Source organism: Cnephaeus nilssonii, assembly GCF_951640355.1.
Source record: "Cnephaeus nilssonii genome assembly, chromosome: 20".
Taxonomy (NCBI): Eukaryota; Metazoa; Chordata; class Mammalia; order Chiroptera; family Vespertilionidae; genus Cnephaeus; species Cnephaeus nilssonii.
This window is the reverse complement of record NC_137091.1, coordinates 35,892,178-35,906,404: the sequence shown is the minus strand read 5'-3', so window position 1 is coordinate 35,906,404 and position 14,227 is coordinate 35,892,178. Positions and strand designations below refer to the sequence as shown.

The 14,227-nt window shown below is 52.8% G+C and overlaps 2 protein-coding genes across 3 annotated transcripts; one reads left to right on the top strand and one right to left on the bottom strand.

Annotated features, from left to right (window-relative positions):
• The first annotated feature begins 604 nt into the window (after window positions 1-604).
• On the top strand, window positions 605-4,066 carry COX7A1 (cytochrome c oxidase subunit 7A1). Its single transcript, XM_079799763.1, has 4 exons — window positions 605-2,662; window positions 3,279-3,365; window positions 3,465-3,549; window positions 3,943-4,066. The coding sequence occupies exons 1-4, from the start codon at window positions 2,315-2,317 to the stop codon at window positions 3,996-3,998; spliced, it is 576 nt and encodes a 191-aa protein (XP_079655889.1). The 5' UTR covers window positions 605-2,314; the 3' UTR covers window positions 3,999-4,066.
• A 612-nt stretch (window positions 4,067-4,678) lies between these two features.
• Window positions 4,679-12,080, bottom strand: CAPNS1 (calpain small subunit 1). Of its 2 annotated transcripts, none has more exons than XM_079799760.1 (11): window positions 11,959-12,080; window positions 11,003-11,205; window positions 9,999-10,032; window positions 9,656-9,745; window positions 9,441-9,498; window positions 9,279-9,343; window positions 7,505-7,573; window positions 7,326-7,404; window positions 7,070-7,186; window positions 5,379-5,437; window positions 4,679-5,204 (listed from the first exon to the last, which is right to left on the bottom strand). In XM_079799760.1, exons 2-11 carry the CDS (start codon window positions 11,185-11,187, stop codon window positions 5,178-5,180), a joined length of 783 nt encoding a protein of 260 aa, XP_079655886.1. In that variant the 5' UTR covers window positions 11,188-11,205; window positions 11,959-12,080; the 3' UTR covers window positions 4,679-5,177. The 2 variants fall into 2 exon arrangements, with proteins under 2 accessions (XP_079655886.1, XP_079655885.1); XM_079799759.1 differs by having other exon boundaries at window positions 11,775-12,026.
• Between the last annotated feature and the right edge of the window lie 2,147 nt (window positions 12,081-14,227).

Sequence of the window (14,227 nt, the reverse complement as noted above, 5' to 3'; positions counted from 1 at the left end):
AATTGATAGAAAACAACATTCAACAAATTACGGAAACCATCTCCAAGATAAAACAACAAGAAAGGGTTTTGTTTGTTTGTTTGTTGTATTTGACCTCTCCACATTAACTTCCTGGCTACCCAACCTGTCTGGGTTGCAGGAATTTTTTAAAATTTTTCTCCTATTTATTTTTTGTAGCCTAATTACTTGCTGCTGTATTCAATGTCTTCCTCTTTTTTAGATCCTGCATTCGCTGTGTTCCATGTGTAAACTGCTTTCAAGGCAGAAGTAAATGCAGTCCAGCAGGATGAGTCTTTTCATCTAAAACTAATCTCATAGATATGAGATGATAGAAATAGCAGTGGGGAAAATTAGGGGCAAAAATAGAATATTGGGGACTAACTATAAGAAATATTAATCATGCTCTGTTAACCGTGATTGTCTTGTTCTGATTAAAGAAAGGACATTCTAACCTAGCTGGGACACTGGAACCTGGGAGTCAACCTTGGACCTGGCAGTCAACCTTGGAATGTGGTCCATTCTCATTCAAAAAATGCCTAATATCATGGAAAGATTTGACAACCTTGTTGCCCAAACAATGGAGTCCCACTCCAGCCCTCATTGCCAACTTCTCGAGGCCTATAATTCCTACTCCCCCATGTAATGTTTGCTCTACCCAATATAAGCTTATGTGAGTAGGGAGTGGAGAGATTTTTGTGGATGACCTGCTGCTCTCCCATACTGCCAGCAGTATTGGAATAAATGCTCATATAATTCAACCCTGTCTCTGCTTAATTGGCTCAAGTAGTGACAGGCAGCCCAGACCCATTGGTTGTCCAGTTCCAAGCCTACCATCTATATACTAATATATAAAAGTCTAAGCATCCGGCTGACAGGCTAACAGTCAGGTAGCTATGATGCACACTGACCACCAGGGGGCAGACGCTCAACACAGGAGTGGAAACCACAGGCATGGAAACATGGAACAGACTGATGAATCTCAGAGGGAAGGGGTGGGAGGTGAGGGTGGGAAGAGATTAACCAAATATCTTATATGCATACTAGAGGCCCAGTGCACAGATTCGTGCACAGGTGGGATCCCTTAGCCTGGCCTACAGGGATCGGGTTGAAACTGGCTCTCCGACATCCCCCGAGGGGTCCCAGATTGCGAGAGGGTGCAGGCCAGGCCGAGGTACCCCCTCAGTGCACAAATCTGTGCACCAGGCGTCTAGTAGTTTATAAATGGAAAAAATCTAACATATTCAATTTACAAGCATAGTTTGAAAGTGTTAAGGGATTTTGTTTTCTTTAATTTTTATTGATTGATTGCTTTTAGAGGGAAAGCAAAGGAGAGAGGGAGAAAAAAACATCAATTTGTTGTTCCATTTATTTATGCCTTTGTTGTGGGAAAGCCCCAAAAGTGTAAATTCAGGATGGATTCTGAAGAACTGACATATAACCTTGTTCAAATTCCTTAGAGCTTGATAGGAGAAACACATGAACAGGTCAAGCAGCCGCTTGCTTCCAGCAGTGGCCAATCAGTAATATATCCACACCATCCCAGGACAGGGTCTCTGTTTTATAGAGAGTTCATAATAAAAGCATGTGGTGGGTAGTCACATGGGGCACCAGAAAGTACAATGCAAGTCTAAATTAACAGATAACATCAGGCAGTAATCCACACCCTATACGTTCATTAACCTTCTTCTTGGAGCGTGATGTTTACCTTCAGGCGGTAGAGTTAAACAGTCACAGAAAGTTAAACAGAGTCCAACACTTCCCCCACGCCTTTACTGCTGGAGACAAACTGTATATCTCCCCTAAGCATTCACTGGTTGATTCTTGTATGTGCCGGGACCAGCAATGGAACCCACAACCTTGGTGTAATGGGACAATGCTCTAACCAACTGAGTTACCGGCCAGGGTGTAAGTGTTAAGGGAATTTAATTGTTATAAAAGCCCTCTTTAAAAGAGGTTGTTAAAACCTTTCAGACTAGGCCAGGGTTATTACTGGTTGATAAAACTATGCTTAACCCTGGCTGCACATCAGAATCAGAAGGAGAATCGAACAGAATATAAATATATATCTTGTTTCTTAATCATTTTACAGTAAGTTACAGATATGTTACCCTTTTACTCCCCAATACTGAAAACATTATTACATAACCATTATACAATCATCAAAATAGGGACATTAATGTACGGATATAATGTTATTACCTAATCCACAAACTTTATTTTTAATTCACCCAGCCCTGGCCGGTGTGGCTCAGTTCCAACCTCACTCGCTCTGCAGTGCCAGTCAGGGTGGAAGAGCCGAGAAGACCTGAAGAAAATGCACTTGCCCCGGGCGCCTTACCTCAGCGGAAACAAACCAAAAGAGTATTCCCTGCAACCGCTGTCCTCGCCCTCGGACCAAAGGAAATTCCGAGGTGAGGAACAGATGGCTGCCCCAGCCACTGGCGCGGGGGTGGGGGTGGGGTGGAGTGCCTCCTCCGCGGGCCTGTGGGGCGAATCCGCCTCTGGCCGCAGGCTCTTCCGGCCCCGCCCACTCTGCAGGGCGGAGACCCGGCTGTTGCGGGGGCGTGGCCTGGGATCCCCCGAGACGGGAGGCCGCCGAGTGTCCTTGCCGGAGAAGGGAGGTGACTCCAGCCGAAGAGGACGCAGAATGAGGGCCCTGCGGGTGAGGGCCCCCGCGGGCCGGGCCCCCCGTCCCGGAAGCCTTCACCCCAATACGAGACTCTAAACGACCCGGGATCTGGGGCGCTGGAACGTGAGCCCATTCAGGGTTCGAGTCTCCCGCCTAACAGCCTGGGACCCCCACCCCCCACCTCCCACTCCAAGAGCTTCTCAGATAGCCAGGGACACTAACATGGCCGAGGCCCGGGTTGACCTTCCCTTTGTCCAGAGCTCCTAACACCTCGGGGCCCAGGCGCCGGGAACCGAACGCCCCTTCCCCTCCCGGACCCCTTAGGCCGCCTGGAAACTCCCCTGGGTATGTTTCCGGGACTCAGGGGACTGTGCCTCCCTTTCGGGTCTGCTCCTCTTCCAGGACCGTACAACGGTCCAACCTTTTGGACCTCACGGACCACCAGTGAGGTTACCGTAACCTCCACGTCAGACCCTCCAGGCGCGAGTCCCCTTGTGGGTCTGACAGTCCACCCTCTCCCACTCGGCTGGCAACTCTGATCGTGCCTTTGGGAAGCTTAAGTCATAGGGTCGTCCCCGTAACCCCCGCTGGACCCACTCCGAGACACCCCTCCAGCTGCCTCTAACACCCATCCACCGCCCTCCCCCAGGCTTCCCAGGCGTTGATTCGCTCCTTCAGCTCAACAGCTCGGAACCGCGTGGAGAACCGAGTGGCGGAGAAGCAGAAACTCTTCCAGGTAGGCGGGGCGGGGGCTGCAAGCTGGATCCCGAGGGAGGCGGGGGATACCGTCTTCGCCACCCCAGCACCCTTTTCTTATTGGACGCCCCCAACACAGGCGGACAATGACCTTCCGGTGCACTTGAAGGGCGGGGGAACCGACAACATTCTTTACCGACTGACCATGGGCCTGTGTCTGGGAGGTGAGTGCAGGGCCTGTTCGGCCTGAACTGCAGGAGGCGAACTCCAGCTGGAGTGAGGAAGGGGGCTGATTCTTGGGCTGGAATTTAGGGAGAGGATTCGGTTCTGGGCTGGCCAGGTTTGGGGATGGTACTGGAGTCCGGGTCAGCATACTGGGGAAAGCTCCCTAGGATTTGGGCTTCTGTCCCAGGAGGGGCCCTGGTAGGAGCTGGGTAGAAAGCTCAAGGACCAGGGATTCCCCACCTGAAGTAGTTTGAGGAGGGAGTTTGAACCATGAACTGGGGCTGGGATCCAGACTGGTGATTGGAGAGTCTGCAGTGGGGCTTAAAAACCCAAGATGGGGTTCAGGGAAGCGATTAGGGTCTCATTCTGTATCCCCCACACTCCCTCCCCAGGTACCGTCTACAGTCTGTATTGCCTTGGCTGGGCTTCCTTCCCCCACCAGAAGTGAGACCAAGAAGCCTGCAGGACCTGAAGGACTTGAACAAGCATCAATAAATGTGCTGGCTTCTTGGGGAACCCAGCCCCCTCTGGCCTCTGTGTGCGCCCTCAGCCCATCCTCCCATTAGCAAGTGAACTCTGTCCTACGGACAGCCCGTTGCCCCCGCCTGGAGTCCCCTCATTCTAGACCGGGAATGTTCCTAGGATGTCACTGCCCCTCGGGCTGTGGTGACCCAGGGTGGTGTCCTCGAGTGGGACAGGGACATGTATCCTGGGATAGCAGCCCTTTTCTCCCTTCAGAGGCTCGGGGGGTGGGAAGGGAGATGCTACATGTGGTCATGGTGAAATGGTTAAGAGGCAGAGGCACAGATGAGAGTGGGACAAACATGACCTTGGGAGACAGAACCAGGGGTGACACTGATCCTTCCCACCAGCCCTGCTCTTACAGCAGGAGCAGGAGTGCCATGGCCCCTGTGTCCCACCCTCAGCTTGCACAGAATCTCTGAAGTATCAGCAAGAATGAGGCTACAACTCGACTGGGATCCCCTGTGAGAAAGACATGCAGACCCAGCTTTTGGGATAGACACAAAGACCCACAAAACCACCCCCACTCCACCACCAGGACCAAGACTCCCTCTGCCCCAGACAGAGCCCGAGCCACCCCTCAACTCTCAGAACAGGAGGCAGATCTCAGAGCAGCAACTGGGGTGCATTTATTTCCTCCAGGGTCTAGCAGGCTGGGGCAGAATACAAAGGCACTGGGGCGTATATGGGCCTGTTATGACCTGGCTGGGTGGTTAACTGAACAGGTGTGCCAGGGTGCATAGGGTCTAGGGTGATCCTCCCAGAACTTAGAGAAGGGCCCTTGGGGTGTGGAAGTGACACAACTTGGCACAGGTGCATGAGAAGGGTTGTGGAGTGGGTGTGCCGAGGGTGGAGTGGCCCATGGGGCAGGGTGTGTTAGAGTGTCCTAGAGCCAGAGGTAACGTGGGGCATGGCATGTTGGGACATGTTGAGCCCTAGCTGTTGTCTGAGACGCTAGTTGCCAACAGCTGGGAAAATGGAAAAGCTGATGGGTCAGCAGGACCCACAAAGACAGGACTGCAGACAGGATCAGCCCTGGGAGAGACCAAATGTCCAAGGGGACACCTAATGTGAGGTGATGAGGAGAGAGGTCTGGGGTTCCCACTCAGGAATACATAGTCAGCTGCAGCCACTGGGGAGAGAAAGGCACAGAGTGAGGAGGAGGAGAACTGGGACTAGAATACCAGGAGCCCTTCTCTGCCCTCACCCAGGGACTGTTGGGAAAACAGGAGGGAGGGAACCCAGTTCAGAGCTAAGGGGAGGAGTCCCCTCCTAGGAACCTACATCCCAGGATGGGAGTTCTTACCTCCTGGATGTTCACCTGAATTTGTCCAGTACCATCTTTATCAAGAGATTTGAAAGCACCTAGAGGAGAAGAGAAGGGTTGGGGAAGGGGGGGTGGCTTTTAGGATGAAAATATACTAATATATGGGATGATGATAATAGTAGCTAGTACTTGATTTAGCACCTTGTGCCAAGCACTGTATAAAGTGCTTTCCATGTATTAACTCATTTAATCCAATTCTGAGAGAGGTGTCATTTTAAAATTTGGCACAGAGAAGTGATGTGTTCCAGGTCACACAGTGAGAAAGTGAGGAAATTGGGATTGAAACCCAGGTTGTTACCCACCTCAATAATGCCTCCATATACCATCACCCTCTGCCAAGCCCCAGCTTCCCACTGACCTCTGACCCCCAGCTCAGGCTTAAACAGACTATTGGGAAAAGACTCTGCAGGCTTCACTTCCTGCCTTTACTGCCTGGCATGGTTCCCACTCCTCCTCCATGTTCCCACCCACAGCTAAGTCTGGGCAAACAGGTGCCACACTGCCTTGGCTTCCTCTCTCTCCTTCTACATTGTTACCACCCTCAGATGTCCACATGCACCTGGTGTCCTAGACGCTGCACGCACAGCAGTTACTATTGACCCTCTTGCTGGTAAATCCAGGGGACATTTCTTGGGCCTTCTCACAGGTGACTTTTGGCATCATCTGCCCTATCGTCCACTCCTGCTTTCCCTTCATAGCCCGACATGCCTGGCCCTTTTCCTCTACCCATGCTCTTAATGTATGGTCCTCCCTGGTCTCTTGGGAAGCCAAGGGATCAAAGCCAAATTTGACTGTCCCTCCCCTGCCTAGAACCTACTATAGCTCTCCATTGCCCCCACTGTCTGAGCACCCAAAAAAACTGGCATTCACAGCCCTACATGCCCATTGTTCTTGCTTCCTTTCACTCAACTCTCTCAAACAGGTCTGAGTTCAAATTCTGGCTTTGGAATGAATTTCCTTGCTGAGTGGCTGTGAGCAAGCAATTTTGTCTCCTTGAACCCTAGGCTCCCCCTCCGTAAAATGGGGGCAATAATCCCCACTTCTCAGGGTGATCTTAAAGATTCAGTGCATTCATGTTCAAAAGAGCCTCATGATCCAGTCCCTGCACTCCCCTCCTCACAGCCTTTTGTTTCACCATCCCACCCCCTCTTCAGCATGCTGAACTGAGTTCAACAAAAAACACCAAAACTACCATCTTCTCTTTCCCTTTTGGCCTTCACACTGGCTGTTTCCACTGCAACCATCATCCCCCCCCTCTCATGGGATCACTCCTCCTCACCCCTCAGGTCTCAGCCCACGTGTGCTTTCCTCCAGGAAGCCCTCCTTGACCTCTCAGCCTGCCTCTTAAGTTTGAAGCCCTCAGAGCTTCCACAATCACCAATCTAAATGCACTCTGCCCCGAGCTTCCCCTCAGAGCCCCCATCACTCTACCCTGAACTTCCTCCAGCCCAGCAGCAACCACTGAGCTGTCACTGTCTGATGATTTGCCTTTCCTCCACTGGACTGTGAGTGATGTGAGGGCAGGATCTGGGGCTGTTTTGATCACTGCAGTGCCCCTACCATTGCCCACCTCAGGGTTAGGCTCAAAGACCTTGGCTAATTTTTTGGATGTTGAACAAATAAAATCCACTCCCCCTCCCCCCTCCGAAGAGAGCTGCAGTGTCACTCACGGAACATGGCATCCAGCCTGACCAGGCAGCTGATGAAGTTGTCGAAATCCATGTTCCCTTCCTCATCTGAGTAGCGTCGGATGATCATGTTGTAGAGATGCTCGTTTAGTTGGAACCCTGACAATGATTTAGTCTCTCAGGCGTGGGGGTCATGTAGCCCAACCCACTCCCAGCCCCAGATTCAGACTCAGACCAGCTCAGTGGGGCTGTCTCACCAATCCTACCCCCAGCCCCACTATGTCCCCGCCAGCCATACCTGCTGCCTCAAAGGCCCCCGGAAGTTCACTGCTGCCAATGGTTCCTGAACGGTCAACATCAAACTGTTTGTATATGGCCTGTGTGGACAGGGAGGTCAGGGACCAAATGAGCATCATGGGGCACAGCATCTCCATGGCTTAGAAGTCTTCGTGCTAAGTTTCAGAAGTCACCACACACCTGCCATTTTTTGATGTTGTTCCACAAATACTTGAATTCCTCGAAACCCAGCTTGCCTGTTGTGTCACTCTGGCAGAAGGGTGTTAAGAATAGCTGTACCATTATGTGTGCACTGTCCGCCCTGTGTACATCATGATGTAACTGCCAAGCAGGGAAACATGGGCTAAAACCCCAGCTCCTATCTCACCCTAGTCATGTTACCTTGGATGTGGTGCTATTTTTTGTTTTATTCATACAAATTTTACTTTGTTTCTTTTCATTTCATTTTATTTATTGATTTTAGAGAAGGAGGGAAGGAGAGAGAGAGAGAGAAACATCAATTTTGTTGTTCCACTTATTTATGCATTCCTTGGTTGCTTTATGTGCTCTAACCAGTGATCAAACCCACAACCTTGGCCTATCAGGATGATGCTCTAACCAACTGAGCTACCCGGCCAGGGCCACTTTATGTTTCTAAATGGTTAGGACTCTCTTTAAACATAACCATGTGGAATTATAATGAACTTTTCCAAACTATAAATTTCTCACCTGAATAGTTGCTAATTCCTCATTTATTAAATCCTTGATAGTAATTTGATTTCCTAAATGTTAGACCATGTAAAAAACAGGGGCACCTTAGAGCTCTAAGAAAATGAGGGGACAGTAGTGAATATCTGATGGGTTTGTGATCACAGCAGAATGAGATATTGGCAGAAAGCTCTTAGCTCCGGTGCTGGCACTTGAGAAATTCTCAATAACAACCTACCAAGACTTACCAGATTACCTAGTTCACACACCACTTTTAAGCTTCTCAGACCATAACTCTGCTCACTAAATCCTCAAGACACCAGCCCCACAAGTAGTCTTCCCCAGTCACAGAGATGGAAACAGATTTAGAGCTGAAAAATCTACCTGCAGCCCTGGCTGACAATGCTCAGTGGTCAGAGCATCGGCCCTTGTACTGAAGGGTTGTGGGTTCAATTCCCAGCCAAGGGCACATACCTGAGTTGCAGATTCACTCCCCATCTCCGAATAGTGCAGTAGGCAACCATCTGATATGTGTCTCTCATATTGACATGTTCTCTCTCTCCCTTCTACTCTCTCTGAAAAGCAATGGAAAAAATATCCTCTGATGAGGATAACAAAAAAATAATCTACCTGCATAAGAGCATAGTAACACCTAACATGTACAGACCACTCTCTATTATTACATACTATGCTAAACCTTCTGCATGTAACTCTTATATAATCACATGTGATCACACAACATGAATATATGTATGTGTCTGCACTGACCTATGTGCTGAGTGTGCGTGTATCCAAGATCAGCTAATGACTGGCCATGTGCAAATAGACAAGTGTTCCTATGCATATGCCATCACATATCTTCGTGTGTATGGGTGTGCCCTTACGTGTGCATGTATATATGTGCATGTAGGCATACCTATGGCAATTATAAGCTTGGGTTCTCAAGCCCAAAAGACATGGAGTCCAAATTCCTATCCTGCCACCTTTTATTTATAACTTCAGACAAATGACTGCCTCTCTCTGAGTCTGTTTCTTCACCTATAGAATGGAATATAATAATTGTGTGTGTCTAAGAGAATGGTTCTGATGTACATGTAAGTGCCAGCTGACAGCTGATATTATTGATTGCCACATGTCCATAGGTGGGTGTGTTCTAATGTATTCCTGTCCACATCTGTGGGTATGCAAGCTATACCCTGGTTCCCACTCATGCTCTCAGAAAATTCCTCTTCACTCAAGGCCTCTTCCAGAGTGCCCTCAAGGATACATCCATCACGGCCACCATACTGCGACATGTGTCAATGCCAAAACCATCCGTCTTCAGATCAGGGTCTGTGGGGGACAGGTTGAAGGTCAGAGGCCAGAGGTCATTACTACCCCAACTGCCATACCTCTAAACCTGCCCAATGTGTGGACCCCAGTCACTCACGTCGCGTCACCACTTTGTTGAGAATGTTCATGAGTTCTGTTGCGCTGACTTCCATGTCCTACAGGGAAGTTTGGGGTGGATCAGGGGTGACTGAAAGGGATCTGGGCGTGTTCTGGAGGAGGACAGGAACTTTGGGATAGCCATGGTTGAGTGTGTGTATGTGTACAAGGGCCACCCAAGGGAAATTATGGAAGAATTAGGACGGGGTTACTTACATCTCCAGCCAGCTGGGCAAAGAGCCTCCGGAACTGCCGGACCTCCTCACTCTCATTGGCCTCGATGTTGGAGTAATGGGTGCGAGGGGGCTGCAGAGGGAGGAGAGCTCATAGCAGGCAGAGTGAGAGGTGGGGAGGGGAGCCCTAGGTTGCCACCCAGAGTGGACTGAGTAGTTGAGTGACCAAAGGAATGAGAGGTGGTCGGTGAGTAAGGAGTGGGTAATAGCTGTCTGTGGGCATGACAATGGAGAGACTATGAGAGGGATGTGGAAAGGGACCAGGAGAAGCGCTGGAAAAGGCCTCGGAGAGGAAGGAAGGTCTCAGGTTGTGGAGGGCAGCTTACCGGGGGCTCTGGGTTATACTGCGCAGCCGCCTCGCTGGAGGGAAACAGGGGAGTTAGCGCCGACTACCACACCCCAACTTCCCCAAACCCAGACTGCCACCCTCCCTACTGCTCCCTCCGCCTGCCTCACCTCTCCTTGTCCTCACCTGTCCCTATCCTTGCTGCCCTGTTCGCGCCCTCGAGGAAACTCAGAGGCCTGACCTTAAGGTGGGCTGCACTCCGCCCAGAGCACACCTGCCCAATGGCAGCTCCCTCAACAGGCTCAGCCCCTCGCAGGGCTCACTTCGTACCATTTCTGCCCCCGCTTCTCGGGGCCCCAAACTCCTCCGATCCCATCTGTCTAGGAACCTAGTTCATCGCTAGGGCTTCCTGACCTCTTGTGTCTTCCCAGCACCCCGCCCCAACTCCATTAGTTCCAGCTCCTCGGAGGGATCACTGCTCAATGGCCAAGGCCAATTAGGCCTCTCATTAGGCTAACTAGAACTTCTATCTGCCCTCCCTCCACCAGGACACTTTTTCTGTTTTAACCCAGCCAGTTCCCAGCCAGGCTGGGCCTCTTCAAGACCATTCCTCCTATCCCAGGAGGTCTGGCCTCTTCTGGGGGCCCCTTGTCAGGGACCCACCTAGGACGGCCGCGCCGGGCGCATAAAACAAGCCTCGCCCCCATGAAGTGACACCCAGCCTCGCTGGCTCCGCCCCCTTAACGTTCACCTTCAGGTAAAGCGGAAGCCGGCGGGGTCGGGCCCGAGTAAGCCCCACCTCCCCAAACCCGGCCCGGACCCATCGAAGATCCAACAGAGGGCAGCCCCCCAGGTGCAGCCCCGCCCCCACGAACGGCAGTCGCCTCCGGAGGACCCGCCCCTCCAGGCCGGCTGCCCAGCCCAGCCCAGGCCCGGCCCCGCCTCAGGAAGGCTCCAGGTCAGCCTCCAGGTTACCCCATTCTATTCAGGCCGGACCAGTCTCCAACGTAAGGCCCCGCCCCCTCAAGCCCCGCCCCGCCCCACCTGATGGCGCTGATGACCCCGCCCAGGATGCGCATGGCAGTTCCGCCTCCACCGCCGCCGCCGCCTCCGCCGCCGCCGCCGGCTCCGCTGATTAGGCCTCCGAGCACATTCCCCAGGCCCCCGCCCAGGCCGCCGCCTCCCCCGCCGCCGCCGCCGCCCTTCAAGAACGAGTTCACCAGGAACATGGCTGCGACTCTAGATTCCTAAAGAGAAAGAAGTGGTTAGGTGGTCGCCGAGCCCCGTAAAAATGAGAAGTCCAGGCAGCTGGACGTGGAGGGTGAGGCCTCTGGCTGGGCTTAACGAGGCTGTTCGGAATGGTGGTCTGGGCTGCTGGGGGGCGGCAGTGCTCGGGTGGGTGCGGAAGGGACGATCACACTGGAACCCCCTCCGGACTCAGAGGGTGCTCGTCAGCCTGGAATGACCCTGCGTGAGGCCACACGGAGCCATCACTCGGCGCAGGGGGTCCGGGTCCGCCGGGGTTCCTGGGAGCGCCACGTTAGTGCAAGACATCCTGGGTCCGAGCCCCAGAACGGGACTATCGGTCTTGGGCGGGTCAGGAGCGCGGATCGGGTTCTCGGCCCGGAGGCCCCAGAGACAGGGCTTTGGAAATTCAGAAGGTGGGACTGAAGATCCAGACACTCCCCGCAGCGGGATCACAGGGTCCCCGCTGGGTCTGGGGGCTCGGCTCTGAAATCGTGGGGGTAAGAACCGGGCCAGGGATAACGGGGTTCCCATTAGAATGGGGGGCACCAGAGCATAATTTACGGGGTACCTCTCAAATCCAAGGACGGAGGATGGGAGTGTGTCCGGGCCGAGAGAACGCGGGCACGACAGGTCTGGAGGTTCGAATCTCAGATCATCGGCCCGGGGGCCTCTGAAGCCGGGGCTTTAGGATCTGGTCGGGTCTGGGGCCGTAAGGGCCGCGATTACGAAGGACAAGGGGAGTGGGCGCTCACCGCCTCTCGCGGGTCCGCTCGTCGGCGCTGCTCCCGGGCCTCTGGCGGAGGCCGGCTCCGAAGGGCGGGGCGCGTGACTCAGGCGGCGCCTCCGGGTGAGCCCCGCCGGGCGCCCCGCCCGCTTCCGCGCGGTCCTGCGGCCGCCTCTCCACTGCGCCTGCGCGCGCTCGGCCGCGTTCACCGGTTGTGGCAGCTCGGGCTGGGCCCCGGCCGGACCCCCGCGCTGATGGCACAGGTCTGCGGCCTTCCGAACACCTCCCACCCGGCTGAAGACCTCCATGGTGGCCCCGGTCTCCACCCGGCGACGGATACGGGTGGAGACCATGGCTTTCGCCGAAACGGGACTCTTGGCTCTCGGCTCCTATCCTGGTCTTGTCGCGACAGCATCTGGAAACCCCGAGTTTTATTTAGCTCGCGGTCGGGGCCCTAGCGCCCGCATCCGTGCGGGGACTAGCGCTGGTCTAGATTTCCCGGGACCGGGCAGCAGCAGGATGGCGGTCAAACTGGGTAGGATTTTGCCGCCTGCGAAAACCGCCTTGTGAGACGCCTCCTCCACCCGCATTCCTTTCCCCGCAGTCAGGGTCACCGGAGTCATTTTCCCAGGATGGGCCCAGCGTGTCATCTCAGACCTCCCACCTCTAAAGAGGGGGCCTGGGCACCGAAGAGTCCACTGGCCACAGCCTGGTTGGGTGGTGGGCGGGGAATGCCAAAACTGGGAGGAAAAGTGGCGACTCCAGCTGCCTTGGGCGGCCTTTCCCTCGCTCTGTTTCCAGTCTCCAACCTGTGCACACCCAGCACTTTTTCGTTGTTTTTTTTTTTTTTGTTTGTTTGTTTTTTTTTAAATAAGGAGCTGAATCTAGCTCCCAGGCTGTTTGACTTGTTTGGCCCTTAGCCTCGCCCTGGAGGCTGGCTTGGTTTGAGATTGAATCTGGGCTCTGCCCCTTAATAACTGTGACAATCCAAAAACAGTGATTTGAAATCTTCGAGCAATTATCTACTTTGTAAAATGGACACAGAGACTATCGTGCCCCCCTCACTAAGCCCCCATTATAATTAAGCTAGTAGCCCTGCGCACCAACCCGTGGGCCAGCTGCCCAGAGGCTCTCCATGGCCCAGAGGCCCATCCTGGCCAGGGCAGAATGCTTGCCTCATTGCCATGGTGACAAGCAAGCATTCTGCCGGGCAGCGAGCCCCTCTCAGAGCTCTCCACCTCCTCCCCCCCCCCACCACCACTGGGGGACTTGGAAGGGCTGAAAGGACTGGGTGCTGCCATCTTTGTGACAGAGTGATGGTTAATTTGCATATTACCTTTTTATTTGATAGGACCATTAGCCCCGTCTGCATGGTGGAGTGGTTGAACATCAACCTATGAACCAGGAGGTGGTTCAATTCCCGGTGGTGGCACATGCCCAGGTTTCAGGCTGGGTCCTGGTGGGGGGGGCGGGCAGGAGGCAGCCAATGATAATTCTCTTCCTCTCTGAAATTAATAAAAAATATATTTTTTAAAAAGAATAAGTGATTAGAGCTTAGTAGCTATTATTCTGTGTCTGTACCCAGGCTGTTCCCTCCTCCTGGAGCCCACCTGGATTCCTCACGTGGCTGACTCTTCCCCTTCCTTAGGTAATCCTGATAAAAACAACTCCTAAACACTTTACATATATCAGCTCATATGTCTTCATAACAGTCTTTCTCTCCATTTTAGAAATAAGTAAAGTGACTGTGAGGTCAAACTCCCTAGCTTATACTCTTTAACCTGATCCACTGATTCTTAAATAATATAATATGATAATACCTCACGTAAAAAGATCAAAACAGATGAAACGCATAGTCAAGGCTAATGCTACCTGAAGGCTTTTTGGGGTCAGGGCAAGGAACTGCTACCCAAGCCTTGTCTATGGAACAGGAACTAACAGGAGAGAAAACGGAGGCTCTGAAGGCAGGGTCACTTACCTGAGGTCACGGACGGTGTCAGGACCAAGTCGGATCCTGGGTTTGGCTACCCCAAAACTTTTGGTGATGACTAATTCAGATTCCCTTCTCAACACACACCCCATGCCAGACTGAGCAGCTTGTTTTCTGCCCTCCAGGGCTCACTTGCTGCCAGGCCTTCACATGGGCTGTGCCCTCTACCTAGAATACGCCATCTCTGCTTGTTCGTTTGCTTGCTTGCTTGTTTTTGCTTTCCCGGTTTTGTAGTTACTCAGGCTTTGGGTATCAGGAGTCATCTCTTCAGGGAAGCCTTCCTGTCTCCACCTCCTCTGAGACTAGG

What these genes read in the sequence shown, in the direction of transcription:
- COX7A1 (XM_079799763.1), top strand. Translation starts at nt 2,315, where the DNA reads ATGCACTTGCCCCGGGCGCCTTACCTCAGCGGAAACAAACCAAAAGAG. An exon ending in GCAGAATGAGGGCCCTGCGG is followed by an intron (nt 2,663 to 3,278) that starts GTGAGGGCCCCC and finishes GCCCTCCCCCAG; the next exon opens with GCTTCCCAGGCGTTGATTCG. An exon ending in AGAAGCAGAAACTCTTCCAG is followed by an intron (nt 3,366 to 3,464) that starts GTAGGCGGGGCG and finishes CCCCCAACACAG; the next exon opens with GCGGACAATGACCTTCCGGT.
- CAPNS1 (XM_079799760.1), bottom strand. Translation starts at nt 11,187, where the DNA reads ATGTTCCTGGTGAACTCGTTCTTGAAGGGCGGCGGCGGCGGCGGGGGA. An exon ending in GGGGTCATCAGCGCCATCAG is followed by an intron (nt 10,033 to 11,002) that starts GTGGGGCGGGGC and finishes GTTTCCCTCCAG; the next exon opens with CGAGGCGGCTGCGCAGTATA. An exon ending in AGTATAACCCAGAGCCCCCG is followed by an intron (nt 9,746 to 9,998) that starts GTAAGCTGCCCT and finishes CTCCCTCTGCAG; the next exon opens with CCCCCTCGCACCCATTACTC.